This window comes from Grus americana, chromosome 22 (genome assembly GCF_028858705.1).
Source record: "Grus americana isolate bGruAme1 chromosome 22, bGruAme1.mat, whole genome shotgun sequence".
In the NCBI taxonomy this organism is placed as follows: domain Eukaryota; kingdom Metazoa; phylum Chordata; class Aves; order Gruiformes; family Gruidae; genus Grus; species Grus americana.
Genome location: NC_072873.1, coordinates 2,778,416 through 2,803,563, shown reverse-complemented (window position 1 = coordinate 2,803,563; position 25,148 = coordinate 2,778,416). Strand labels below are relative to the sequence as shown.

Sequence of the window (25,148 nt, the reverse complement as noted above, 5' to 3'; positions counted from 1 at the left end):
CGGCGTGGAATTTAATGGAACCTTCTTGCTTTGCTACTCCAAGAACAAGCATTCTACCCCCTCACTAGTAAGTACAACCCCAAACCTCGTGCTAACAGTGGTCAAAGAACACTATGACTGTAGGTAGTCCTTACCTTTAGACTTACAAAATAAATATACAACCAGGAGAAAAAAAAAAGTGTCATCTGAAGTTACTATTTTCCTCTTCAACACACTGTGCCGGAGTGGGAATGCTGCCTCAGGATCATCTCTTTTTCCAAGGTTTCTGCTGAATGAATTAATGGCCTCGGACACAGTTTACTGTTTAGATAGCAGTTCACCTGCCGCATCCCAGTGCAAAGCTGCCAGGAGCTGAAAAAGCAGTTACATCTTCACTATGCTCAAAGACCTTTGCAGGCTAAGGAAAACATTCCTAATGAAACCTGTAGGACGTAGTCTACTGCAACCACAAATAGTTTTGGGGTTAGCATTCCCTATTACAATTATTTCCGGATAGACGGTTTAAGACGCTGTGATACTCGGTTTCCTGCTCCCTGTCTCCCATCCACCCCAATGATTACCCCCCAACAGTTACTCCAAGTCAACTGGTTGCAGAGCAACATTCTCAACAAGAACACTCAGCAGATCTGATCTAAAGCAAAAACTTCTCCAAAAGTGCAATTTGACCTTATTTTTAATAGTGCTACACTAGAACTGCAGTCACCAAAGACACCTGTGTGGACACAAGCAAGGGAAAGGTAACGCTGGAAGAAGCGGTGGGGCGCGCAGACAGGAGACTCTTACGCAAGGGTTGCTGCGGAAGAAGTTGCACCACAGAACCACCACTTCCAAGGGCTGGAGATGAGTCCCTGACCTTCCATCAGCAAATCTACGTGGCTCCTCCGTTCCACCCAGACTAAATCCACTTATTCCCTCCCAGTAGTCTTCCCTGCTCCACAGGCACCACTCATACTTTTTTCTCTTCAGTCATCTAATGATAATTACCTATAGTTATTATACAAAGAGCTGTTGTTTCTAAGCTCATTTTCCAGCTTGGTGTTTACGGCTTCTTTGTTAGACCCAAAAAAGGCACCGCATCCAGCAGCTTGTCTGCTTTCCCAGCGATACCAATGCGACCAGTAATAGTCCACTCTACAACAAATCTTACCTCATATCATTAGACCATGAACAGCCTGACCACCACTACAGCGCTTGCTGAGGAGCGGTCTTCCACAGCAACACTTGCTTTTATCTCTGCTGGATATCTCAAAAAAGATGCAGTAAGACAGAAGATGCAGAGGCAGATTTTGATTTTTATAGATACTCTTTCCATTCTCTGGAATGATCTTTTTGTGGCTCTACCTGTAGGCAGTTAGTTAGCACTTTTACCTTTTTCACCCTTAACGTGTTAAGGCAACACTCTACAGCTGATTTGCTCTGCTAAGATTATCACGGATGGGTGGGGGACAATTCAGTCTCACACGCAGTTCTCTTTCAGGACAAAAGTGCTCTGGGGTTACAAAACACCTTGTTGTCTCTCTAGCACTGGAAACTAGAAATACAAGATACTAACCGTGATGACTGTGAATTAACATAAAGAAGATACAGATGATGGCTCATCTAAAAATACAAATAGAGAAAGCATTATTAGAGTAATTTTACTGACACAACCAGGAGATTAGAATGGTCTTTGGAGGAGGGAATGCCAGAACCCTCCAGACCTCCTCATGCTGAAAACGACCACGGCTAACAGCTGTTAGCAGAGGTGACCCTGAGTCAGTTGGCAGAACAAAGCCCACATCTCCATACTTCCAAGTTATCCACTACACAAACTCCCAGGAACATCTACAGACATTAAAATATTTCACCTGCTCCAAGACACAAAAGAAGTTAAGAGTAAAGTGCAAACGAGTATCTGGGAAGCCCAACCACACGCCCCATGCTCTAATCTCTCAGGAAACAAGCTGAAACCAAAGGCCAGGGTTTCTTATTTGAGAATGCCCGACCTTTTGCCGTGGCAAGGATCCACGTAACAGTGGCCACTACCACAGCACGTGCACACACTCACACTTAGCTGCTATACTTAGTACAGAGCACAACCCACCTTCAGCAAGCTGAAGGACTCTGGAATTTCTTCTTCTAGTTTTAGCTGCAACGACAGTTGCTAAAAGGAATGGCAAGCCACATCTGTTATTTTCCCTACTGACCAAATCATCCTCATTTCCTCCTAAATTGAGAGCAAGTTGTTTTGCACAGCTATTTGAAATGCAAACATTCTGTATTTTCTCCAATCAGCACAGCACATTGATTCAGTTTCCTAACACTGTATTTTGGATGTGGAGATTAAAGAAAACACAGAATGCACTAAAAAAAAAACCAACCCATATTGTCAGTCAGTGGAAATAATTCAGTGTCCCAGAAAAGCCTGCGTTACCTCCTCTGAAGAATTTAAGCCATAGGCAGATGTTCACCGCCCGAGCGTGCCAGTTAAAGACGTTTTCTCTCCCAAACTGTTCCTGCCTCTCTGCAGGAGCCAACAGAAGAAGAGATCATGCAGTCACTCCCCAGCTACTCAGGTGCAAAGTCAGCTGCCTCCGTTTACACACTCATCTGCAGTAGATCAGCCAATGCTGGCTTCAGCAAGGTTGGGGGGGAGGCCCAGCCGACCCACTCCTCAGCAGTGGGGCAGCCTCACCTCTGGTTTCTGGAGCAGAAGTTTGACCATAAATTTACACCGACTGCCTCGCCGTACAGGCCGCAAGCTCAGTGAAACAAAACCAACAATGAATTACAACTTACAGCTGCCCAACATAGAAAAATACATTAAATTCCCTCTGCCCCTTTACTAGAATCACTTCAGGCGGATGTTTTCTGAAGGTGTAATCCATGTTTTTGTCCTGCTTTAAAAGAATATATCGCACAGTCAGTAAGTTATCTGCCCAGAAAAGGGAGAAGAGTAGTGAGTTATCAATTGAAGTCAGAGATTCAAAGAATTTAGTCCAAGCTGAGTGTAAACAGCAAGTAACCTTTGGAATCTCTTTTGGTTTTGGGTCTAGCATTTTGTCAGTGAGTCAAAGATGCCCTTAAAAAGTTTCTTACGTAGGTACGTAAGCTCAGGGAAGCAGCCCAAAGCGCTTCAAAGTTGCTCTCGTAATTAAGATCAGGAAAAGATAACTGCTTGATTTCTCAAGTCAGAAGCAGCTAGCCATTTACAGAAAGAGTAAACTTCAGGTTCTCCTGGGAAGTGGAGAAACCCAGGGGTAAAACACATCTCTTTGTATACCTGCTCCACTTTCCACCTTGTTTCTGCCTCATTAGGGCTGAACATGGACACTTAACAGGTGCCATAATACACAGTATCATGAAGTATACATACACTTTCTACTACTGTATTCTTATTCTTCCAAAAGTATTAGCAAATCATGTGTAAAAGCAGTCCTTTTTGCCCTGGTGGCACTGAGGGGAGCGAGAGTCATTGAGGACTATCCCTCGGAACCTCTCAGGTGTCCACAGAGAAAACAGGGCAGAGAGAAAAAGGAAATTTTCACTATGAAAATCACAGCAGAGTAAGTAGATTTTACATCACAGCTTCCAGAGTGTTAAAGACCAATATGCCTCTCTTACAGCAAGGACAAAGGCACAATTTCAAGCCCACTATGGAAGACAGTATTTCTGAAGTTAAAAGAAGAGCTCTAGTAACAAAGGCCGGATTCCAAAAGCCCCGAGTTCTTTGGGAACTGCTGATCACACAAACACGCTCTGGAGGCAGCCTCTTCACTCGCAGCTCCTGTTTGGACCAGAGGATGCAGTACAGCTAACACAGCGCAGAGCATTTCTATAGCGATTACATTCCAGGTCACATCTTAATTGCCATGGAGCTACAACCAAAGCTTCACAGCACCCATGGTGACAACTGGAAACTCACTTAACATAAGCTGAAGCTAGGGGAAAAAAAAAAAAAAAAAAAAAAAAAAAGAGTCAACATTAGACTATGTATTCATGCATATAACAGGATGATGAATGAACATCTTGAAATAAAACACACAAAACTACTTTCAAATAATAGTTTCCTTCTGTAGCAAGGTTACTGACTGAGGAAAAAAAGAGAAAATTATAGTTAAGCCAAAATACAGCTGGTTCCTACTTGCCATTCCAGAATGCCCCGATTTCAGAATGGAAGCAAGAAACTCTAGTACTGAGAAAATAAAGTTTAGGCCAGAAAGGTGGAATTTACATGTGGTCATCTCTAATTCCAGGAAAGAGAAAAGACAAGTCAGTTCAGAAAGAGCAAAATACACTCAAAACAAGCTACCCTCTTGAAAAGTGTGATCAAGTTTCCATACTTAGTAAAACAGATAAAGGCTTCCAGAAATAGGTGAAAACATTCTCCCTGGCTGAACTTCTCGCCAGGGAAGTGCATTACATCCCGCATCAGGAGCCGAATAGCTCCGTCTCCCTTCAGAACACAACCATCCCTAGGAGCCCCAGCCCTTCTGCAGGAGCCACCTCCAGAGGTGGGTGTAATTTAATCCCAGGAGCTCATTCAGCCCTGGGCCTCTCTGCTGAGAGCCAACATGGACGCTGCCTACCGTCAGCCAGCGAGGTGTTTTCCCAAGCGCGAACATCATTTTAAAGGGAATCGCCACAAAACCGACCAAAGCAATCCCACACAGCTCACTCTGAAACCAAACTAGGCAGCCAGTGACCCTGGGCCCCAACCAAGATGAGGAAGAGGGTTAACCCTTCCCATGCCCAGAGCCACCCCGACCACCCCCAGACACTTCCCTACTCCCCAGGCATGGAAGACCACGCAGAGAAACACGCACCTGGCGATGGGGCTTCGGCTCACGGACCGTTTCGCGGTGAAAGGGCTGCTCGAACGCCGTCGGCCGTAAGGGCTCGGCGACCTCCCGCTGTAGGACCCGCTGCCTCTCTCGTAGCTTGAGGAGCGCCTCCTGTTATAGGGGCTTATGGACCTCTGCCGCCGGCTGTAAGGGCTGGGAGAGCGAGTGTTCGACTGGTAAGCCACGGGCTCCTTGTAGGGTGGGCTGATCGACTGCCGGCGCGAGGAGCCGCCGGGGCTCTTCCTATAGGGATCATAGTTACTGGATGTGTGAGAGCGGGGAGGGCTGAGATCGTACTCCTGGATGTAGGAGGCTCCTGAGGGGCTGTCGTCCAATTTAGGGCTGTCAGACCATTTTCTGTGAGGACTTCTGGATTTCCGCTTCGGACTGTCAATTGTTTTGTAACTTTTTGGAGCATCCCTTTTCCGATGGCTTTTACTGCGCTCTTTGTGGCTGGACTTGAGCTCCCGATCCTTCCTGGATTTCTCCTTGTGCGCTTTGGCCGACCGGGACTCCTTGTTGCTACTCTTTGAGGACAGTGACTTCGGGTGCTCCTCGCTTTCAAGGAGTCTCTTGGAAGATCCTGATATTCTCTCCTTGGTGGACCCGGACCTGCTGGATGCCTCCAGGCTCTTTTCTAACTTCCTCTCTTTTTCTGCCTGTTTGCTCTTCATCAGCTCACGAATGCGCTTGTGCTGGTGGTGCCGGTGCTTCTGTATCCTCTCACTCCTCTCCGCTTTCCTTTCCTCGTTCTCCCTCCTGTCCAGCTTGAGGGCCACATCATCCGAGAAGGTATCCGAATCCGAACTGATGTCATCGTACTCCACCAGCGGCTTGATCATCGCGCCCAAGGGTGCCGCTGTCTCCTGGGCTGCCAGCGGTGACTCCTTGGAGTGCCTGGACTTATGTCTCTTGTGCCTGGAGGCCAGCCGATGCCTCTCCTTGCTATTCGAACTCCCGCTGCCAGGCGCGTGCTGCGAGGACCCCCCGCCGCCCCCATCCTTCTTGCCCCCATGTCTCTCCGGGTTTGGCATTCCTCCTCCACTGTGCTCGAGAGAGGGGAGGGGGGGAATCCTCCAAAACCCCCGAACTTCAAACTTCCTCAGCGCCCGCTCCTCGCACCATTCACCCCGGGCCTCGGCCCTCCCTGCCGCCAACACCCCCTCCTACATGGGGAGCGGGGCAGGGAGCGCGGCCCCGCGGCGGCTTGAGGCCCCGGAGGAGGCGGAAGGGGGGGCGGGGGGGGGGGCGGGCAGGAACCGGGAAGGGAGGGGGAAGGACACCGGCCTCACCGCCTCATCCGAGGGGCCCAGGCCCGGAGGGCAGCGCCGCCGCGGGGGCGCCCCGGGAAGGCGGGGCCTGGGCCCGCGATCCCTCCCCACCCCCTCAGCACCGGGCGCCCGGGCCCCGCGGGCCGCCGCGCTGGTCTCTCAGCCGGAAGGCCCACGGGGCGCCGCCGCCGCCGCCGCCCGTACCCCCCCCTACCCGGCCCGGCCCGCCGCGCCCCGCCGCCGCCCCCCGCTCACTTCCCAAAGCGAAACGGCTCCGCGTCCAAGGGGGGAACCCGCTAACTCTCGCGAGACCCGGCCGCTTCTCGCGAGAACGCCGCCGCCCTCCGCCCCACCGTCCGGCCACCCGCCGATCCCGCGAGACCTCGCCGGAGGAGATGGGAGGGGCGAGAGGAGGAAGGTGAGAGGGGGAGGGGGGGCGCGCGCCTGTCCTCTCGCGAGAGCTGGGCCGCCTCCGCGCGTGCTGCCTGACGACGCGCTCGTCAGTTTTGAGTGAAACTTTATTGGGGCGCCGGGCGGGGGACAGCGCCCCCCCCGCCCCTCCCTTTCGCCCCGCCCACTCAACAAATCTTTATTGAGACGCGGCCGGCGGACAACGCCGCTAAGTTTCATCACGGTGTGCCGATCCCGGCCGTTCTTCCCCCGGGATTGAGGTTTAAAGCGGTTTGATGCTATCGGCGGGTCGCCGTTAGGCCTGCCGGGGTTGGAGCGCGCTCACCGAAGCGCTGGGTTTAACTCCAACCGGTAACGGGCGGCGAACGCGCGGCCGACCCGAGATTGAAAGAGGCTTGAGGGGGCGGGGCTTTGCTGCCGTATGCCACGCCTCCTCTCTCTGCGCGCGCGTGCGCGCTCCCGCCCTCTCGCGAGAGCCGGCACGGCTCTCGCGAGAGGGCGGGAGCGCCGCGCGCGCGCGCGCCCGCAGCGCAGCTGGAGGGATGGCGGCGGCCGCCGCCGCCGTGTGAGGCCGGTGACCAGCAGCCCGGCCGCGGCTCGTTTCCCCCTCCCCTCCCTCCCTCCCCCCCCTCCTTCTCCTCCCCGGTCCCGGCCCGACGTGACGCCGGTGCCGCGGCCCGTTACGGGTCGCACGTCCCCGCCCGGCGGTATGAAGGCGGTACCGGGCGGCGCCGAGGGTGAGTGCCGCCGGAGGGTGGCGGCTGGCGCTAGGGCTGTGAGGAGACGGGGGACTCCGGTGTTTCTGAGGCACCGGCACGGTGGTCGGTGCGGCTCAGTGTCGGGCTGGGGCTGAGGTGTTTTCCCCTGCCCGGCCGGTGGCACCGTGCCGGGTTTTCTCCGGTGCCGTGACTCGCTGCCCCGGCCGGGCCTCTGGGTCTTCGTGCTGGTGGGTGGGTGATTCCATTTTTGAAGGAAATAAAGGCGAATATTCTCGAATATTAACTTCGCTGAGATCTGGCGGAACTCTCTCTGTCCCTGGGCTTAACGGGAACTTCTCAAAGCGCAGAAATAACAAATACCTGGAGGGAGGACGTAGAGTGGAGGGAGCCCGGCTCACTCCGGAGGTGAACCAGAGGCCGTGGGCACAAACCAAAGGGCAAGAGGCTCCCCCTGAGCACCAGCAAACGCTTTTTTTCACTCTGAGGGTGCCTGAGCACTGGCACGGGGTGCCCAGAGAGGTGGTGGGGTCTCCACGTGTGGAGAGGTTCCCAATCCATCCGGACGTGGCCCTGGACAACCTGCTGGAGGTGGCCCTGCTTGGACTGGGTGACCTCTGGAGATCCCTTCCAGCCTCAACCCTTCTGTGATTGTAACGTAGCTGAGAGTTATAAAGCGTCTGAAAATATCTAGCAAACGTGTATTTATGTCTTATTCTTGGGTTTGATACGGCCAGCATGAGGTCTGTGAACTGTACGTGCGTCAATAATGAAACCCTTGAAATTTTTGCAGGTGAAGGCTCACAGGGTTGCATGCTGTGGCAGTTAAAATGTCATAGACATCTGTTTGCCTTGGACCCACTAGTGCCAGCGACAGGGTTTGTTTTGGCAGCGATGTCTGCTGGGAGTTTTTGACAGATGCAAGTGTAGAAAAAGCTCTCTCTTAGCAAAAAAAAAAAAAAGACAAAATTATAGTACTCCTGAAACCTGCAGTCTCTTTGTGTCTGTGTGTCTGACTAGAAAGTAGGGAAAATCTGAACCATTTCGTCTCGGAACTTTTTTAGCTGAACTATCCGATGCTATTTTTTGCTTAGTCACTGATCCTGTATCCCTCTTTGTCTCTCATCAAAGGGATATTATTCATAACAGCAGAACTTTCTAAAATATACAGAAATGAGCTTGTAGAACCACAGGTAGTAGATGGGAGTCTGGGGGATATGAGAGCTGTTTTGTAAAGGCTGAGTAGGTTCTAGGTTGGTAGAGATCCATGACCCCCACAGTCGTCCACTGCTTCGTTGTCTCGGAGCTGTGCTAGAAAGGAGACACCAGCCCTCGGGTTTCAAGCTAGTGTGAGGTAGGAGCGTGTCTGATTGGCGAATTTGTGACAATTAGCAATCGGACTCATTTAATTGAGGTTTTCGGTGGTGGAAGGGTCTGTGAAGATCTTTACAAGAAGTTGGAGAGTTGGAAGAGAGAACAGTGAAGGGGAATCCAGGAAAGGAAGCTTAACCTTGCTTCTTTAACACACTGTTTTCTACACGCTCCATTTCCTGTCCTGGGGAAGCTTCATCTTTAGACCATGCTGTTGTATCTTCAGACAGTGCCCCGATATATTCCTGTCATGCCAGAACTTAACCTGACGGGGCCACGTCATTCAGAGTCTGTGCAGAATAGGAGCTGGCCTTTTCCCAACAGGCCTGTAGGCATTTTATGGTCCTTTAGGTTTTGATAGCTTGTCATATATCCTTAACATTTACTTAACCTTAAGGTCTAGGTCGCAGGGATAAATCAGCAGTAAATAAATTTTTTGAAATGAAGTTTTGCTTAAAGGTGGAAGGTATTTTCATTACAACTGCCAAGCTGTTTTATTTGTAAGACTTCAACTATTGTCTCGTTCTCTTTCCTGAATATTCTCCTGTCTTACAGAAACGGAGAAACTGAATAAGATGGGTACCCTATTAGAAAGACTTCACGCAAAGTACAACCAAAACAGACCTTGGACAGAAACCATGAAGTTAGTCCGTCAAGTCATGGTGAGTATTGTTGGGATCTGAGCAGGAGGGTTTCTAAAGTTTCCTTGGTAATAATTTCGTTGTTGGTTTGTTAACATCTCCTCGAAGTGCTTTACGTTTTGTTCAAGCCATGACTTCCTCCCGGGCCAGTGTGGTTGAGACATGTCAGTTCTCACACCCCGCGGTATGCAGGAGAGGGGGTGATGTCCGTACCCGTTCTCCCTGGCCTGCCGTTGCCTTCCCTAATTACAGCCTCCCCCTCTACACCCTAATTGACCCAAGGCAGCTGTCAGCTCAGCGCCAGGAAAAGGGTCAAACTTGTGGTTTCAACCAGCGCAGAGAAGCCCAAACCATTCTGCTGCTTGCTGTTTTGGGATGTTGTGTTTTGTAAAGCAATTTGTTCCCCGTTCAGCGATATTCAAAACTCGGTGTTGGCTCAGTCAAACATGGGTTTAAAATATTGGTCTCTGGGTGGGAGGAGCAGGCAGCAGGGGGAGAGCTCTACATCAAAGGCTTCTGCTTACATTGTGGCGCTAAAAGTTTGCCTGTCTCGTTTTTTCTCTGTTGTCTCTCATATAAGTCTTAGCTTATGCCTATTAAAAAGTTACTACAGTCTGTTCTTCCAGATGAGCAAGTTGCTTAAAAGAAAATAAATCAATTCCAAGCCTGCCTCAGTTACCTGCTTCCAAAATGGATACTGTTCTCTACAGGAATCGAAACGAGGATGTAATTTTGGAATGAAATCTAATCTGCTTTTAATTACCTAAATAAAGCTTACTTGATTGATCAAAAGTTGCAATAACTCCCTCTGAGTGATACACAAAAAGGATGTTTTTCTTTTTCTTTCTGACTAAGGAAAAGCGAGTTGTGATGAACTCTGGAGGGCACCAACATCTGGTGAGCTGTTTGGAGACTTTGCAGAAAGCATTGAAAGGTTGGTACATTCTGTGCATGTGCTGTGTGAACTACTCAGCAGTGATACACTATGGAAATACTCCAAACCATAAAAGCAAGCAAGATTGTTACTAGCACATTTTACTGCATTCCTAGTGCGTGTGTGCTCCCATTTACACAAGCACGCTTATCTCAGTGCCAGTCAGGACCAGGCAAGATTGCCTCTGTCGGTTTTACTCTGAATGCTTGTACCTGAATTCCACTTGCAGAAGAAAATCCATTCTTGCTTTGCAGTTCTGAGTACATTTGGTTTTCTCTATGCAAATTGTTCTGCCCGTATTTTGAGTACAGATAACGTATATCATTGCATATGTGAGGGTGTTAGCAGACATGGGAGGGAACAGCTGTTTGAGATTGGGTTTAATGCTGTCATTCCTGGGGTCCACTAAGCCTCGGTTTTTTTGCTCTCTCCATCTAGTATCTTCTCTGCCTGCCATGACGGATCGCTTAGAGTCTATAGCTAGACAGAATGGGTAGGTCTTCTCCTTTATTTTATGGCAAAGGCTTTTCCCGTGTATCTGTACACGTCGTAATCTCACTGCTGGTTGGATTGGTTTTTGTGTGCATCTCATAGCAATTTTTGTTTTGTTTTGTATGTAAGCCTTGGATCTCACCTTAGTGCAAATGGCACTGAATGTTACATCACTTCAGACATGTTCTATGTGGAAGTCCAGTTAGATCCTACAGGGCTGCTGTGTGATGTCAAGGTGGCTCACCACGGAGAAAACCCTGTGGTATGTATTACTAACAAAGATGAGGGTAATTCCTTTGTGGTTTTGGACCTGCCATTTTGGCTCCCTTTTTTTTTGAGCAGAGGAAATAGGTTATATTGAGTGTTCCGCTAGACCTAGCGTTACATCTTTGCTGCTTGTTCTGATGGAAAGTAAAAGGCTCCGTGGAGTAGTCTGTTCTCACGGGTGAATCCGATCGATGTAGTGTATGTGTGCAAGGACCGTTTCCCTGATGGACTCTTTTTCTCTGAGTGGTTTTATAACTGGCAAAATTATTTGAGGAAGTTCTCACTGTGTTTTTGAGAATTTTGTTTCTGGAGGAAGGATAGGGAAATTAATCTTATAAAACTTAGGTCTGGGAATGGAAAGTACTAAAATGTGGAATGCTGACAGAAAATGGCTTTACTTCCCTTCTGCACACGTATGAGAGTTTGGCCAAGCCACTCTTCTGAGAGAACAGACCATTTTTGATATCTCTCTATAAGATTTCTTAGGTTTCAACCTAAGGCTTCGCAATTTAAAAAAGTTTATTTCAAATTAGTTGTTTAAGAGGAAAGAGTATTGCTTGAATTTTTGCCAGAGGGGGTTGACGAGCAGAACTAGAACCATAGCAATGTGTAGTTGTGAGCATTGTGTTGCTTCTCATGAAAGGCTGATGCTCAGAAATATTACTGTCCTAATATTTTACAGTTGCTGTGCTGCACAAAGGCTGAAATTGCTGCATTCGACATTGATATCCTTGTATGTTCTTTCCTTTTCAGAGTTGTCCAGAATTGGTGCAACATCTGAGGTGAGCGACGAGAGTTGTTTGTAGCATTTTCTGACAGGCTTCTCTTTGCAGTATTGATCTGTTGCTTTTTTATGTCTGGAAACGCAAAATGTTTCATAACTGTTCTTTCCCCATGAAGTGTCTCTACTTCTCCAGGGGATTTTCTGGCTTTGGTTCAGATACTTCTGATTCTGACGGCTGTGCGTGGTATCTTGGAAGCCACAGCACAACATTCCTCAGAATCACTAAAGCTGGATCATTTAAAGAACACGTTTTGTAGCTTTCGTGTAGCAGAAGTCTTTTCTTAAGTGACTTAGTGTCTGTATCAATATAACTTTTTAAAACAAAACCTTATCTGTTAGGAATTTGAATACATGTTAACTTTTTCTCCCTCTTCCTTTCAGAGAGAAAAATTTTGATGAGTTTTCTAAGCATCTAAGGGGGCTTGTGAACCTGTATAAGTTGCCAGGAGACAAGTAAGTCTATGATATATTTATTTACATCCAAATACATGAAATTAAACAAATCTACAAGTTTTTAGTTCTGTGCTTAAATTTTCATTGTGTGTGGTCCTACTGATGTAAAGTTAAAATTTCTAAATGCTGAATCTGATGGCAAGTACTGTGGCTTATCAGCCAGCAGTTCCATGAGTTGGGATTCATTGCACAATTCCTTTCAATTTTTCTTAAATTGTTTTGTTGTTGTTGGTTTTTTTTTTCCCCAGCAAACTTAAAACTAAAATGTACTTGGCTCTGCAGTCCTTAGAGCTGGATCTCTCAAAAATGGCAGGGATGTATTGGTAAGGATATCTATACGGTTGTTGATTTTTGTTGTTGGTTTGTTTTTACTTAATAATGCTGCATCATGTTGGCTGATTCTCATTATGCCAAATACTGTATATCTGGGAAACATCCCATCATCGCATCATCATCAGTGCCTCTATCGTCTGACATTATTGCTACGTAGTTCAATGCTGAGGCTATAGAAGGCAAGGGAATGATTTTATATATACATGTGATATATGTTATATATATATATAAAATGTTCCAAGCTTTCTGAGCAATTCCTTTTTAACTGCAGAATTCAATTGGAAGAAAGTCTAAAAGGCAAAAAGAAAAAAGTTTGTAACTAGATGGATTAGTGGTAATGTGTTTTACAGTAAGAAATTGAGAAACATTTGACCATCTTTCACTGCTGTAGATTCGGTGGATAAACCATCCGTGCTGTAGAGAGTAAAGTAGCTTTTGTTTTGCCTATAACAGTGTGAAGTTTAAGATCGCTACCTCTATGTGACCAAGAAGTCTGTATATTGAGCTAAAATCTTAGACTGCCATCAGCACATGAATTTTGGCTTCGAGTATGGTTCTGGCTTGTTACAGACCTGTGATTGCCTCTCTTGCAGGCAAGCCACCAATGCAAATCCCCTCGACAAGATTCTTCATGGCAGTGTTGGCTATCTCACCCCCAGGAGTGGAGGTACCTCTGATTAACACTTAAAGAAAAGAATAAAAATTACTTTGTTCAGGGTCCCCTTTATGGACGTTAGTTTCACAGTCACTGATGGTAGTGATGGAAAATGCTAATCAAACTGAAAGAGGGACAAGGTGGTTGAGTATTTTGTAAGTCTCACGTGATCCAGAAAGCCAGCTTTTCTTTACAAAGCCACACACAGTGATTTTATGGCAGGTGGCCACACCTGTGTCTTTGACAGTAGAGAATCATGGAATGGTTTGGGTCAGAAGGGACCTGAAAGTCCATCTAGTTCCACCCCCCTGCCATGGGCAGGGACACCCTCCACCAGCCCAGGTTGCCCAAAGCCCCATCCAGCCTGGCCTTGAACACTGCCAGGGAGCCAGGGGCATCCACAGCTTCTCTGGGCAACCTGTGCCAGCGCCTCACCACCTGCAGTTTAAAGCCATTACCCCTCGTCCTATCGCTACAAGCCCTTGTAAAAAGTCCCTTGTAGAAGGAACAACTCTTTCAAAGTGCACTAGCAGCTCTGCACAGTGTGCGCTGCGTTATGGTGCAAATATCATGTGGTTAGAGGGGTTAATAACAATCGGCTTAACTTGTATCGTCAGGATGCCTGTTCAAAAGCTTCTCTCCCACAGGTCTTCTGATGAATCTCAAGTATTATGTCTCACCCTATGACTTATTTGAAGATGGCACTGGAGCCCCCGTTATTTTGCATGAGAACAATGGTAGGTCAGCTTTAGAAGCTGGTGTGGACTACTACTGCTTGAAGGAGAGAAGCAAGCTGAAATCCAACAGTGTAGCTCCCCTCTGCTGTCACCCTGTAATACAGGAAAATCACAGGTTGACTTACAGAGGACCTGGGTTCAATGAGCCCATGTGTAAATGCTGGCTTGGTTGACCATCTTCTTGAACCTGTAGCTATTCTGGAGTTTGAACTGGGCTGCCACCAAGGCGGATGGTCTGCAGACAGAGCCTTTTTCCTTAGGGTGAACGTCGTTGTTAACATGAAGTTATTTTAATGTGGGAATGCTTGAGTCGCTGCCATCTTACTGGAAGATTATTTTTTATGAATGTCCATGGACATCTGTAGCATTAGGTAGCATACCTAGTTTGGCTGTAGTCCATTTAATGATAAAGGTGAATGCTGAAAACTCTGCCTTGGGGAGGAAGTAAGATATTTCCACCATAGTGATATTTAATTCATAAAGCTTGCTTTGGTTTTTTTTCATCAGCTTACATTGTTGGGTTGGGTTTTTTTCTTGCTTCCTCTTGCAGTTCCTCGGTCTTTGGGTATGAATGTGTCGGTAACAGTTGAGGGAACCATGACAATGTACAAACTTCCAATTGCACCGTTGATTATGGGCTCTCACCCAGTCGACAGCAAAGGGTAAGCAAAGGACGTGTCTGCCAGGCCTTTCTCAGCGGCTTTGTTTAGATGCGAAGTCAACATTCAGTCCTCTGTTGAAGTCAGAGTGGGGAGATGACTGCATGATGTCATAGCATTATATAAAGCACTTAACGTGCTGTGTCTAAGCCAAGAAATACGTATTTCAGGCATGTGATGTGCTTCTGAGGAGTGTTTTAATTTTAAGAAGGTATAACAATCCGCTGCTGTTTGAGCAAACAGTAAATTGCATGTCTGGCGCTCACAGCAGAAAGCAGAGTCACGCCCTGCATCTAACAAGATCTTGTGTTAACTCAATATTTCAGAACTCCATCTTTCTCATCAATCACCAGCGCCAATAGTGTGGACTTACCAGCTTGTTTCTTCCTGAAATTCCCACGTCCCGTTCCGGTGTCTCGAGCTTTCATTCAAAAACTTCAGGGCTGCACAGGTGGGTTGCCTGTCCGTCAGGTAGATACTCCCTAGGTTTTTAGTCATAAACTGCTGTTAAAGTTGCGCAAGGTTTTGTGTTATTTTCAGTAAAACCTGGCTAAGTTTCTTTTACTAGATGGTAATGCCTTCTCTGGCCCACCATCTCTTTCTGGCTCCCAGGTGCTATCATTCTGTGCCATCCTGTTCCTGCAGGTATTCCTTTGTTCGACACACCGCCCACGTTTGTGCCCCTGTATGAGTTGATCACACAGTTTGAATTATCCAAGGAGGCTGATCCTTTACCTTTAATCCACAATATGCGCTTCTATGCAGTAAGTATGTTGTTACAACCAAGGTGTTATACTTGTAGATGAGGAGTTTTGGGTTTTTCATCTGTTTCGGGTATCTTTCAAGTGGGATAAAGGAAAATGGTACAGTATTTATTCATAAGCAAAAACTAATGCTATTCAAGCATTAGAATTCAGATACCGACATGGCCACAGTAATTGGGAAAATTAGGTAATGAAAAATCTGTTGCTGTTGAAGTGCAGCTGCAGGAATGACAGCAGGGGTATGGGACTGAGCCTGTACAGGTTCTACCCCTTCCTCTTCTTCCGACTGTAATGTGTGGCTGAGTGGATTGCATCACTCTGGGAGAAATTCTAGTTCTTAAATTTGTCGACGACAGATCTCCTGTTAACGTCAGAGGATTCTTCTTTTTCCTCAGAAGGGATGCCATACCCTATGAAACTGTTTCAGTGGGGACAGTGAATAGTGTTCAGCAGTACTACTTCTGAGGAGCCAAAATCATGTTTTGCTTCTTCAGATTGGAAGGAAAGTGTCATCGTTGGTTGTCATTTTCAGCCAGAAAAAGGTGGCTTGGTGTCACTTGGATCTGGGGCCTGCTCTTTTCTTCCTGTATGTCTGTTGTTGCCTTGTATCCAGCATTAATTGGAGTAAAGCAGAAATTGTTTGTCAGGCTCTTCCAGGACAGCAGCACTGTTACTTTCTGAACAAAGATGCTCCTCTCCCAGATGGAAGAAGCCTTCAAGGAACTCTGATCAGTAAAATCGCCTTCCAGCACCCTGGGCGGGTTCCTCTCATCCTCAATTTGATCAGACATCAGGTGGCGTACAACACGCTGATTGGCAGCTGTGTCAAGCGAACAGTTTTAAAGGAAGGTGGGTACCACATCAAGTGGAATATAATGTGTGGATAAAAAGAAACCTCAGGTGATTTTCCCAGGAGCAGGAAAAAGAAATGAGGCTCTTTTTTTTTATTATTTTCTTTTTTATTTTCCTTCTATATGGGGGTATGGAGCTGGTGCCTCTGGTTCATCTCCCATGTTCCCTAATTTAAAAGCTCCCATGTCTTTCAGATTCTCCTGGGATCCTGCAGTTTGAAGTTTGTCCTCTCTCTGACTCCTGTTTTAGTGTATCCTTTCAGCATCCTGTGAATGACTCCCTGGTGTGTGGTAAGTGGACTTGGTAAAAGCACGAGCGTGTTCACGGGAAGGAAGGCAGGGTTTTCTTCCGCTGTAACCAGGATTTTGATCTCTTCCAAATGCCTTCTCTGTTTTAGTGGTAATGGATGTGCAAGACTCTACTCACGTGAACTGTAAGCTGTACAAAGGGCTGTCTGATGCTCTTATCTGTACAGATGATTTCATTGCCAAAGTTGTTCAAAGGTAAGCTTGGATTTTTTTGTGCCGCCATGCACTCCAAATCACATAGATGAACTCTGTGTCTATCTCATGTTTATCCAGCGGTTTTGGAGCCGTTCTGTCTGTGGGTGAGTTTTGGTAGTGGTTGCTTGGATTAGAGGAAAGCTTGGAGCCCTATTGAAAATTCCATTCCAGACGCTGAACCACAGTGTGTCGGAGGTGCCTACCTACGTGTGCCTTCTCCCGTAGCTGCTTGCCTTCTAAATCTTGTAAAATGTGGAAGAGCTCCCCTGCAGTTTGTCATTTACAGAGGCCTTTTATTAAGGTTCCTCCATCTCAGCCACCATTCAGAACACAGCAGAATGTTAGCAGGGCACAGTACGGACCTTTTGTGTGAGAATAGCTAGTTTTTCTTTCAGAACATTATAGGCTTGCCATCCTTGAGTAGAATTTGACGTTATCATTGATTTTTACAGGGTTGCAGGAAATTAGGTTTGCCAAGCTTCAACAAAGGTGTTTTCTGGCAGAATCGGAGTAACAACCCTGATTGCATCCTGTGCTTTAACTGCAAGATCGTGGTCTGTCAGCTATTAGTTATTGGCATTAATTGATTGATTAATTCTCCCTTTGTGATTGCAAGGCGATGCCTAAAGGCACAGTCGTCTCATGGCTAGATAAGCATGATGGGATAAGTGTAAATACAAGCGGAACAGCAGGGTGTTTACAGTGCCTGGACCTGTTGCTCTCTTGTGCCCAAGAGCCTCACTGCTTGTGTTACATCTGATGAAGTTGTTAATACGTCTTCAGCGAACGCTGCTGTAGGGCGGCGCAATGCACGCTAAACCCTTTGTCTTGTGTCTTGCAGATGTATGTCCATTCCTGTCACCATGAGAGCAATTCGTAGAAAAGCAGAAACGATTCAAGCAGACACCCCAGCCTTGTCCCTCATTGCAGAGACAGTAGAAGATATGGTGAAGAAAAATCTTCCCCCAGCCAGCAGCCCAGGGTATGGCATGACCACAGGCAGCAACCCAATGAGTGGTACCACTACCCCAACAAACACTTTTCCTGGGGGGCCCATCACTACTTTGTTTAACATGAGCATAAGCATGAAAGAGAGGCATGACTCGGTGGGCCATGGGGAGGACTTCAGCAAAGTGTCTCAGAACCCTATTCTCACTAGTTTGTTGCAGATCACAGGGAATGTGGGGTCAACCATTGGCTCAAGTCCAACCCCTCCCCATCACACACCACCACCAGTATCCTCACCAGCAAGCAACACCAAGAACCACCCCATGCTCATGAACCTTCTTAAAGAGAATCCCCCTCAGGATTTCTCCACTCTGTATGGGAGCAGCCCTCTCGAAAGGCAGAACTCTTCCTCTGGCTCCCCTAGAATGGAAATGGGCCCTGGGGGGAATAAGCAAAAGAAAAAAAAATCCCGCATGCCAGCCGACAAGCCCAAGCATCAGACTGAGGATGATTTCCAGAGGGAGCTCTTTTCAATGGATGTTGACTCCCAGAATCCCATTTTTGATGTCAACATGACTGCAGATACCCTGGACACCCCTCATATTACTCCAGCACCCAGCCAATGCAGCACTCCTCCTACTACATACCCACAGCCTATACCTCACTCGCAGCCCAGTATTCAGAGAATGGTTCGACTTTCTAGTTCGGACAGCATTGGAGCCGATGTTACTGATATCCTTTCGGATATAGCAGAGGAGGCTTCCAAGCTACCCGCCACTAACGAGGACTGTCCACCCATTGGTACTCCTGTAAGAGACTCTTCTAGTTCAGGACATTCACAAAGTGCCCTCTTTGACCCTGATGTTTTTCAGACAAACAATAGTGAGAACCCTTACACAGATCCAGCAGACCTGATAGCAGACGCTGCTGTGAGCCCCAACAGCGATTCTTCAAACCATTTTTTTCCAGATGGAGTAGATTTCAATCCTGACTTGCTGAACAGTCAGAGTCAAAGTGGCTTTGGGGAGGAGTACTTCGATGAGAGTAGTCAGAGTGGAGACACTGATGATTTCAAGGGCTATGCATCCCAGGCTCTAAATACTCTGGGGGTGCAAGTCTTGGGGACCGATGGGGGGGAAAATAAGTTTAAGGGGAGCAATCAGTCCGATACGGTAGATTTTAGTATTATTGCAGCTGCAAGCAAAGCACTGGGGTCCTCTGACATCATGGAGCATCACAGTGGAGGTCAGAGCCCTTTACTGAATACAGGGGATTTAGGAAAAGAAAAGTCTCAGAAACGGGTAAAGGAAGGCAATGGTTCTGGGAGTAACATGGCAGGTCCCGGAATAGACGGGAAGGCAGGGAAGCGCAGCCGGACGCCATCCAGTGATGGTAAAAGTAAGGAGAAACTTCCAAAGCGGAAGAAGCAGGAGACAGATGGGAAGTCTCCATCTCACAGTTCATCCAACAGGCCTTTCACGCCACCAGCAAGCACGGGTGGGTCCAAATCTCCTGGGAGCTCAGGCAGATCGCAGACTCCTCCTGGTGTAGCTACTCCTCCTATTCCCAAAATAACCATTCAGATCCCAAAAGGAACAGTGACTGTTGGCAAACCGTCTTCGCATGGCCAGTATACGAGTAGTGGCTCCGTCACCTCCTCCAGCAGCAAAAGCCATCATAGCCATTCTTCCTCCTCCTCCTCTTCTTCTTCCTCTTCAACCTCAGGCAAAATTAAAAGCAGCAAATCAGAAGGGTCTTCTGGCTCAAAGATGAGCAGCAGCCTCTACTCAAGCCAAGGCGGCTCAAGTTCAGGTCAGTCCAAGAGCTCCGCGCAGTCGGTGGGAAAGCCGGGATCCTCCCCCATCACCAAACACGGCCTCAGCAGCGGTTCTGGAAGCACCAAGATGAAACCTCAAGGAAAGCCATCGTCACTTATGAACCCTTCCATGAGTAAACCAAACATCTCCCCATCTCATTCTAGACCCTCGGGAGGTTCTGACAAGCTTGCTTCTCCCATGAAACCTGTCCCAGGTACTCCCCCATCATCTAAAGCAAAGTCGCCTATCAGTTCAGGTTCCGGAGGCTCCCATATGTCTGGGACCGGCTCAAGTTCAAGTATGAAATCGTCTTCAGGAATGGGCTCCTCTGGGTCTATGTCACAGAAACCGCCTCCTTCATCAAATTCTTCGACAGCATCGTCATCTTCCTTTTCGTCCAGTGGGTCTTCCATGTCTTCGTCTCAAAACCAGCATGGAAGTTCCAAAGGGAAGTCTCCGAGCAGAAACAAGAAGCCATCTCTGACTGCAGTCATAGACAAACTTAAACACGGGGTTGTCACTAGCGGGCCTGGTGGAGAGGACCCAATGGATGGACAAATGGGCCCGAGTTCCAATTCCTCAAGCCATACTATGTCCTCCAAACACAATATGTCTGGAGGTGAGTTCCAGGGCAAACGTGAGAAGAGTGACAAAGATAAATCAAAAGTCTCTGTTTCTGGAGGATCTGTTGACTCTTCCAAGAAGACTTCAGATTCCAAAAACGTTGGAAGCACTGGAGTGGCCAAAATTATCATCAGCAAACACGATGGTGGTTCCCCTAGCATTAAAGCCAAAGTAACTCTGCAGAAACCTGGGGAAGGAGGTGGGGATAGCCTACGGCCTCAGATGGCTTCTTCCAAAAGCTACGGGTCCCCTCTGATCAGTGGCTCTACTCCAAAACACGAACGCTGCTCTCCCAGCCACAGTAAGTCACCAGCATACACTCCCCAAAATATAGACAGTGAGAGTGAGTCAGGCTCTTCCATAGCAGAGAAATCCTATCAGAACAGCCCCAGCTCTGACGATGGCATTAGGCCTTTGCCTGATTATAGCTCAGAAAAACACAAGAAGCACAAAAAAGAGAAGAAAAAAGTGAAAGACAAAGACCGGGACAGAGATCGGGATCGGGATAAAGACAGAGACAAGAAGAAATCTCACAGCATGAAGCCCGAGAGCTGGTCTAAGTCCCCAATTTCGGCGGACCAGTCTCTCTCCATGACGAGCAGCGCTATCCTTTCAGCTGAGCGACCGTCCCGGGCAAGCCCTGAGTTTTTGATCGGGGAAGAAGATGACGATCTAATGGATGTTGCTCTAATTGGCAATTAATTTTCTTAGTATCTTTAAAAGATGAGCTGTATGCAGGACATGCGGGTTCTGGAGATTGAAAGGAACCGTTCGTTGCAAACCTGCCACGCTGATTTTTACGGGGTGTGTTTGAAGAGAAAAAAAAAAAAAAAGTATTTCCAAGGATCTCCAAAGTCTGAACAGAAAGCGTGAGTGCCAGCAGCCCTTTCGGCAAGCCAGGTTCCTGACTGTGGCCTTCATCCCACGGACACTTACACCCATTCTTAATTTATGAGTATTAATAGCCCCATCAGAGTTAATGGGTATAAAGCTCAGTATGTGTGTAGGTGCGGGAGCAGCCCCCACACTGGTGCAAACAGAAACACAGGATATTCTGGGAGAGTCCGAGTTCCTCTGCCCCTCTTGCCATTCAGAATAAGTTGCTTTTGGTTTTAGGAAATTTTAAACTGATTATTTTAGGGCATGTTTTAGAGTTGGGTTTTATTCTTTTTAAATGGGTGGTCAGAAGAAAAAAAAATAATTTTTTTTAATTTATTTTTGGGGCATTTCTTCATTCAATGCCTGATTCAGTGTGGTGCTGAGCAACTTCATCTTCCTCTGATACGAGCAGCTCTGCAGGATCGGGCACTGTGTTCTGCTGGATATCAGCCTTTTATTCCAGGTCACAGTGATGAAGGATTGCTGTCTGAATTCCCTTTCAGTTGAGCTATTAATTTCTGTCCGTATCCGAATGCCTCGTGCTCCTTGTTTTCACGCAATCTCCGTTTTAATTGTACGACGCAGAGCCCAAAGGGACTTGGGAAATTTGGGTAGAGCCCGTGGATTTGGGCCGCTCTGCGCGCGTGCAGCCGCTGTAGCTTTGGTGAAATGGTGAAATTCTGGCGTGCGTTGGAGCAAATCTAAATTGAAAAGGGACTCCGCTGTCTTCAGCTGAGCGTTGCTTCCCGCTGCGCCCAGCAACCAGAGCTTCCCCAGAACCCCCTGATGCTGCATTTGTAAAGCGATGACGGACTGTAAGCCGCACACGTCCCATCCTGCAAACACTTTAGAGCCATGTTTAATTTATCCACTAGAAAAACTTCCATTAATGTCGATAGAACATTCACGTGTGTTCACGGTTAAATCTGGGCCTTGTTTTCTCAGTCTGTTTCTGAGCCCTTCAGGGTTTTATTTGGGTTTGTTGCTGTTTTGGTTTTTTTGGGTTTTTTTAACTTGCAGCGTGCTTCTCAGATAGTAGTTGCGGTAATGCGCACAAGCATTCCCTTCTCTCCCTGGGAGGTGTTGGCCTGGCGGCGTGTCAGCCGTGTCCACTGACACTGCCAGACAAACGGCCCCGCACTGGTTCGTCTGGATGAGAGTTGCAGCAGAAACAGTGATTTCCTTAAAAGATGGATTTTCCCCTTTTGGCTGGAATTAAGAGCGTGACTCAGGCATCCTCTGTGGTCTTATCTTGTGATCCCTGAAAGGAAAAGAGACTCAGGAGAAGGGTTTTATTTTTAAAAGCAGTTAAATCTGATTCACTGAAGAGGAATGTGGGAAATGGAAGAGTTCTGTGAACACATCTCCTTTCGAATCGTGTACTGAGCAGAATCCTGCTCCCCTTGGATTTTGCTGTTGATTCCTGGAGGCTGGAATTCCCCCTGTGGGAATGAGATTATGCTTTGTGCTTGGGCATGTGGTCTGAAAAGTTGTCAAGGATTTCAGTTTCTTTTAAAACGGAGATTTCCAGTCCTCCTTACGGTCTGAGCCCGGGCGAGCTGTTTTCTTCCCGCCTCTAGCGAGGCCGATGTCTTTTCAGTAGGATGGTGACTGTTCAGTTAATCATAGGGATTTTTTTACCTCTTCCTCCTGCCTTCGGCTTAATTCCAGGGCTCCTGCAGAATGCGGGAGCCTGAATTTCTCCAAATTCCCCCTCCAGGCTCCGGAGAATTCTCCCTTCTTGTATTTCCCACCTTTCATCCTTTGCTCCTCACGGTCTGCGTACCGTAGCTTCCCCCTCACCGATCTTCACCCTCTTCATGCACCAAGATGATAGAAAAATAGTAACTAAATTCTAAACCCGGAGCAAATGACGTTATCTTACGCAGCATCGGAATCATATGACCGCGGGGTGTCTGCGAAGAGGATGTAAGAAACACAACACCGGATGAATTTATCTTGAGACTCTGCTGCGGCGGCTGTGCCTCGGAAATGACGCCTGTTTGGACGCCAGCAGGTCGTCACCTGTTTTCCTGCTGCCCCTCTCTTTTATTTTTTTAAAAGTTTTGTTTTACAAAAGCCCTCAGATCTGTTCGGGGTTGTGCGAAGGCATAAACAGCCTTCAAAAAGAAAGCGCTCTTCGAGTCAAATCGGGACTGGGGATTTCACGGGACGGTTTGCTGGACTTGTTCGTCGGAGTCACGTTTTACCGCTGCGAAACACGGTAAAAGTTGGAAGGAATTACCGTCCGGCTTCGTAATTCACACAAAAATGTATTTGTAAGGAAAGAGCTGCGCGCGTTTCCTCTCTGCTCGCCCAAGACCAAAGTTCAATATCCTAAATTTCTCCTGCGGCAGGCGGGCAGCGCCGTCACCTGCAGAAACGGAGGGAACAAAGTGCCCCCCCCGGCTCCGTCCCGGACCGTGGGGGCAGCAATTTAACGCTTTTTGCCCCATTTTGCTGCGCCGTCCCCTTGCCTGTCGTGTGATATAAATCATGTGAGAGAGACCGGAGCTGGGCGCCAGCTGCGTGACGCTTCTGTCGCTGTGATGAGAGATGAGGTACACGATGACACGGACGTTTTGACCTGTAAATGCTTGGTCTCTGACAAATGTTTTATTTTTAAAATATTTTTGCTTATTCTCGACAATTATTTGACATCTTTCAGTATTGGAAAGATAAAAAGGTGTAAACAAAATAAAAGCCAAACCTTTTAATCTCAGGTGGTGAAGTATATGGAGATTAAAAGAAAATGGTTCTTTCCTAAATGGTGGTGATGTAAATACCTGGCTGGAAATTTGCTTTTTTTTTTTTTTTTTTTTTGTAAATAACCCCGGCTCCTTTTGCATCCTTTTTGGACGTAGGGTGGACTTTCAACTTTTTTGGAAATATTGCAAAGAACACGTTTATTTACATGCAAATAAATCTCTTTGGTACAAGAGGTCTCGGGTCTCTGGCGGGGGGGGGGGGAGGTGGAGATCCTCCGCCACGCTTGATTTTCCCGCGGGAATGACATCACCGTGACGCCATGCCAACCCGGCCCGTGATTGGCCGAGCCCGGCCTCCCCGCTTCTCCCGGAAGGGAGCGGAGAGGTGGGGGACGCCCGCCCCCCCCCCCGGGACCCCCGATCCCCACGGCGGGGTGGGGGGTGGGGGGGCGCCCCTCCCGGATATCAGGGGGAGGATCCTCGCGGCCCCCGGATATCACGGGGGGGAGGGGGGGTGTCTGCAGCCCCCGGTGCGGCGGGACGGGCACCCGCAGCCCCGGGTGTCGCGGCGGATGGGGGGGGGGGGGTGTGGGGTGGCGGCGCCCCTCGCAGCCCCCCCAGCCCCGGTCGCACCGGAGGGCGGGAGGACCCTGGCGGCGGCGCGATGGGGGCGGCGGCCTGCGGGGTAGGTGGGGGCGGCGGGGGCGCGCGCAGTCCCGTGTCCCGTCCCCCCCGCCCCGCTGCGTCCCCGCTGCAGCGCGCGCCGCGCCGCCCCCCTCCCCGCGCGCTGCTGTCGGTCCCGTCCCCCGTGTCGTGTCCCCCCCCCCTCCCTCCCCCGCCGCCGTGCCCGGCGCTGGCCAATGAGCGCACGCGTTGCTGGCAGGTGCGGCGGAGTGTTTTTGTTTTGGGTTGAAGTTGAGGCCGGAGGAGACGCCGCGGCGGCGGCGGGCGGAGGCCGCGGAGTCCCGGCACCCCCTGCCCTCCTCCCTCCGCCGGCCTTCCTCCCTACCCCCCCCCCCCCTCGTCCTCCCCGCCCGCCCCCGGCCCCGCCATGCGGAGGGAGATGAACGGGGTCACTAAGAGCCGCTTTGAGGTGAGGCCCTGGCCGGCCCCGGGGGTGAGGCCGCCCGGCTCGGCTGAGGAGACGGGGGGGGGGCGCCAGGCCGCAGCGTGTGTGTTCCCCCACGGCGTGAGGGTGTGGGGCGAGGCTCCCGCAGCCGGGACAACCGGTCATCGCGGCCCTGTGGCAAAGCCGGATGGGGGGGACGCGAGGCGGGGGGGGGCTGTATGAGTGGGGCAGGGCGGGGCTTTACCACGGGCCTGGGGGGGTTGGGGGGGCTGCGGTCACGGGTGTCTGTGGGGGTGTGTGTGTAGGGCGGGTCTGTGACCCGCGGGTGGGTGTGGGGATGTTGGTGGGAAACTTCTTGCCCCCCCCTCCCCGCGCCCCGTTTGGTGTGTGTGTTCCCTGGGGGGGGCAGGGCTGCTGCCAACGTGTTGCTGCGGGTG

The 25,148-nt window shown here is 48.9% G+C and overlaps 3 protein-coding genes across 14 annotated transcripts in view; 2 read left to right on the top strand and 1 right to left on the bottom strand.

The window, feature by feature from the left end:
- The window catches only part of CDK12 (cyclin dependent kinase 12), a 29,842-nt gene extending 23,430 nt beyond the window's left edge, over positions 1-6,412 (bottom strand). For 5 of the 7 annotated variants that reach the window (XR_008573911.1, XM_054801516.1, XM_054801513.1 and 2 more), the window contains exon 1: positions 4,806-6,410. Coding sequence is in view for 6 of the 7 variants with exons in the window: in XM_054801516.1 (XP_054657491.1) it covers positions 4,806-5,857 (1,052 nt within the window). In the remaining variant the exon portion in view is untranslated. Of the gene's footprint in view, positions 1-4,805 lie in introns of all 7 variants that reach the window. The other 2 variants (XM_054801517.1, XM_054801518.1) reach the window with 2 other exon arrangements.
- A 577-nt stretch (positions 6,413-6,989) lies between these two features.
- Positions 6,990-23,656, top strand: MED1 (mediator complex subunit 1). 4 transcript variants are annotated; one of them, XM_054801624.1, is made up of 18 exons: positions 7,021-7,242; positions 9,148-9,254; positions 10,089-10,167; positions 10,606-10,660; positions 10,789-10,921; positions 11,680-11,708; positions 12,092-12,163; positions 12,412-12,486; positions 13,090-13,163; positions 13,799-13,888; positions 14,439-14,550; positions 14,874-14,998; positions 15,193-15,311; positions 15,959-16,160; positions 16,358-16,453; positions 16,561-16,666; positions 17,508-17,648; positions 17,826-23,656. In XM_054801624.1, exons 1-18 carry the CDS (start codon positions 7,215-7,217, stop codon positions 20,755-20,757), a joined length of 4,575 nt encoding a protein of 1,524 aa, XP_054657599.1. In that variant the 5' UTR covers positions 7,021-7,214; the 3' UTR covers positions 20,758-23,656. The 4 variants fall into 4 exon arrangements, with proteins under 4 accessions (XP_054657597.1, XP_054657599.1, XP_054657598.1 ...); XM_054801623.1 differs by having other exon boundaries at positions 7,080-7,242; positions 10,083-10,167; XM_054801622.1 differs by having other exon boundaries at positions 6,990-7,242; positions 17,508-23,656.
- Positions 23,657-24,291: 635 nt separating this feature from the next.
- FBXL20 (F-box and leucine rich repeat protein 20) overlaps positions 24,292-25,148 on the top strand; it is a 43,202-nt gene continuing 42,345 nt past the window's right edge. For 2 of the 3 annotated variants that reach the window (XM_054801342.1, XM_054801337.1), the window contains exon 1: positions 24,549-24,735. In XM_054801342.1, the coding sequence (XP_054657317.1) occupies positions 24,694-24,735 (42 nt within the window). In that variant the 5' untranslated portion in view covers positions 24,549-24,693. Of the gene's footprint in view, positions 24,328-24,548; positions 24,736-25,148 lie in introns of those variants that run through there. The other variant, XM_054801338.1, reaches the window with a different exon arrangement.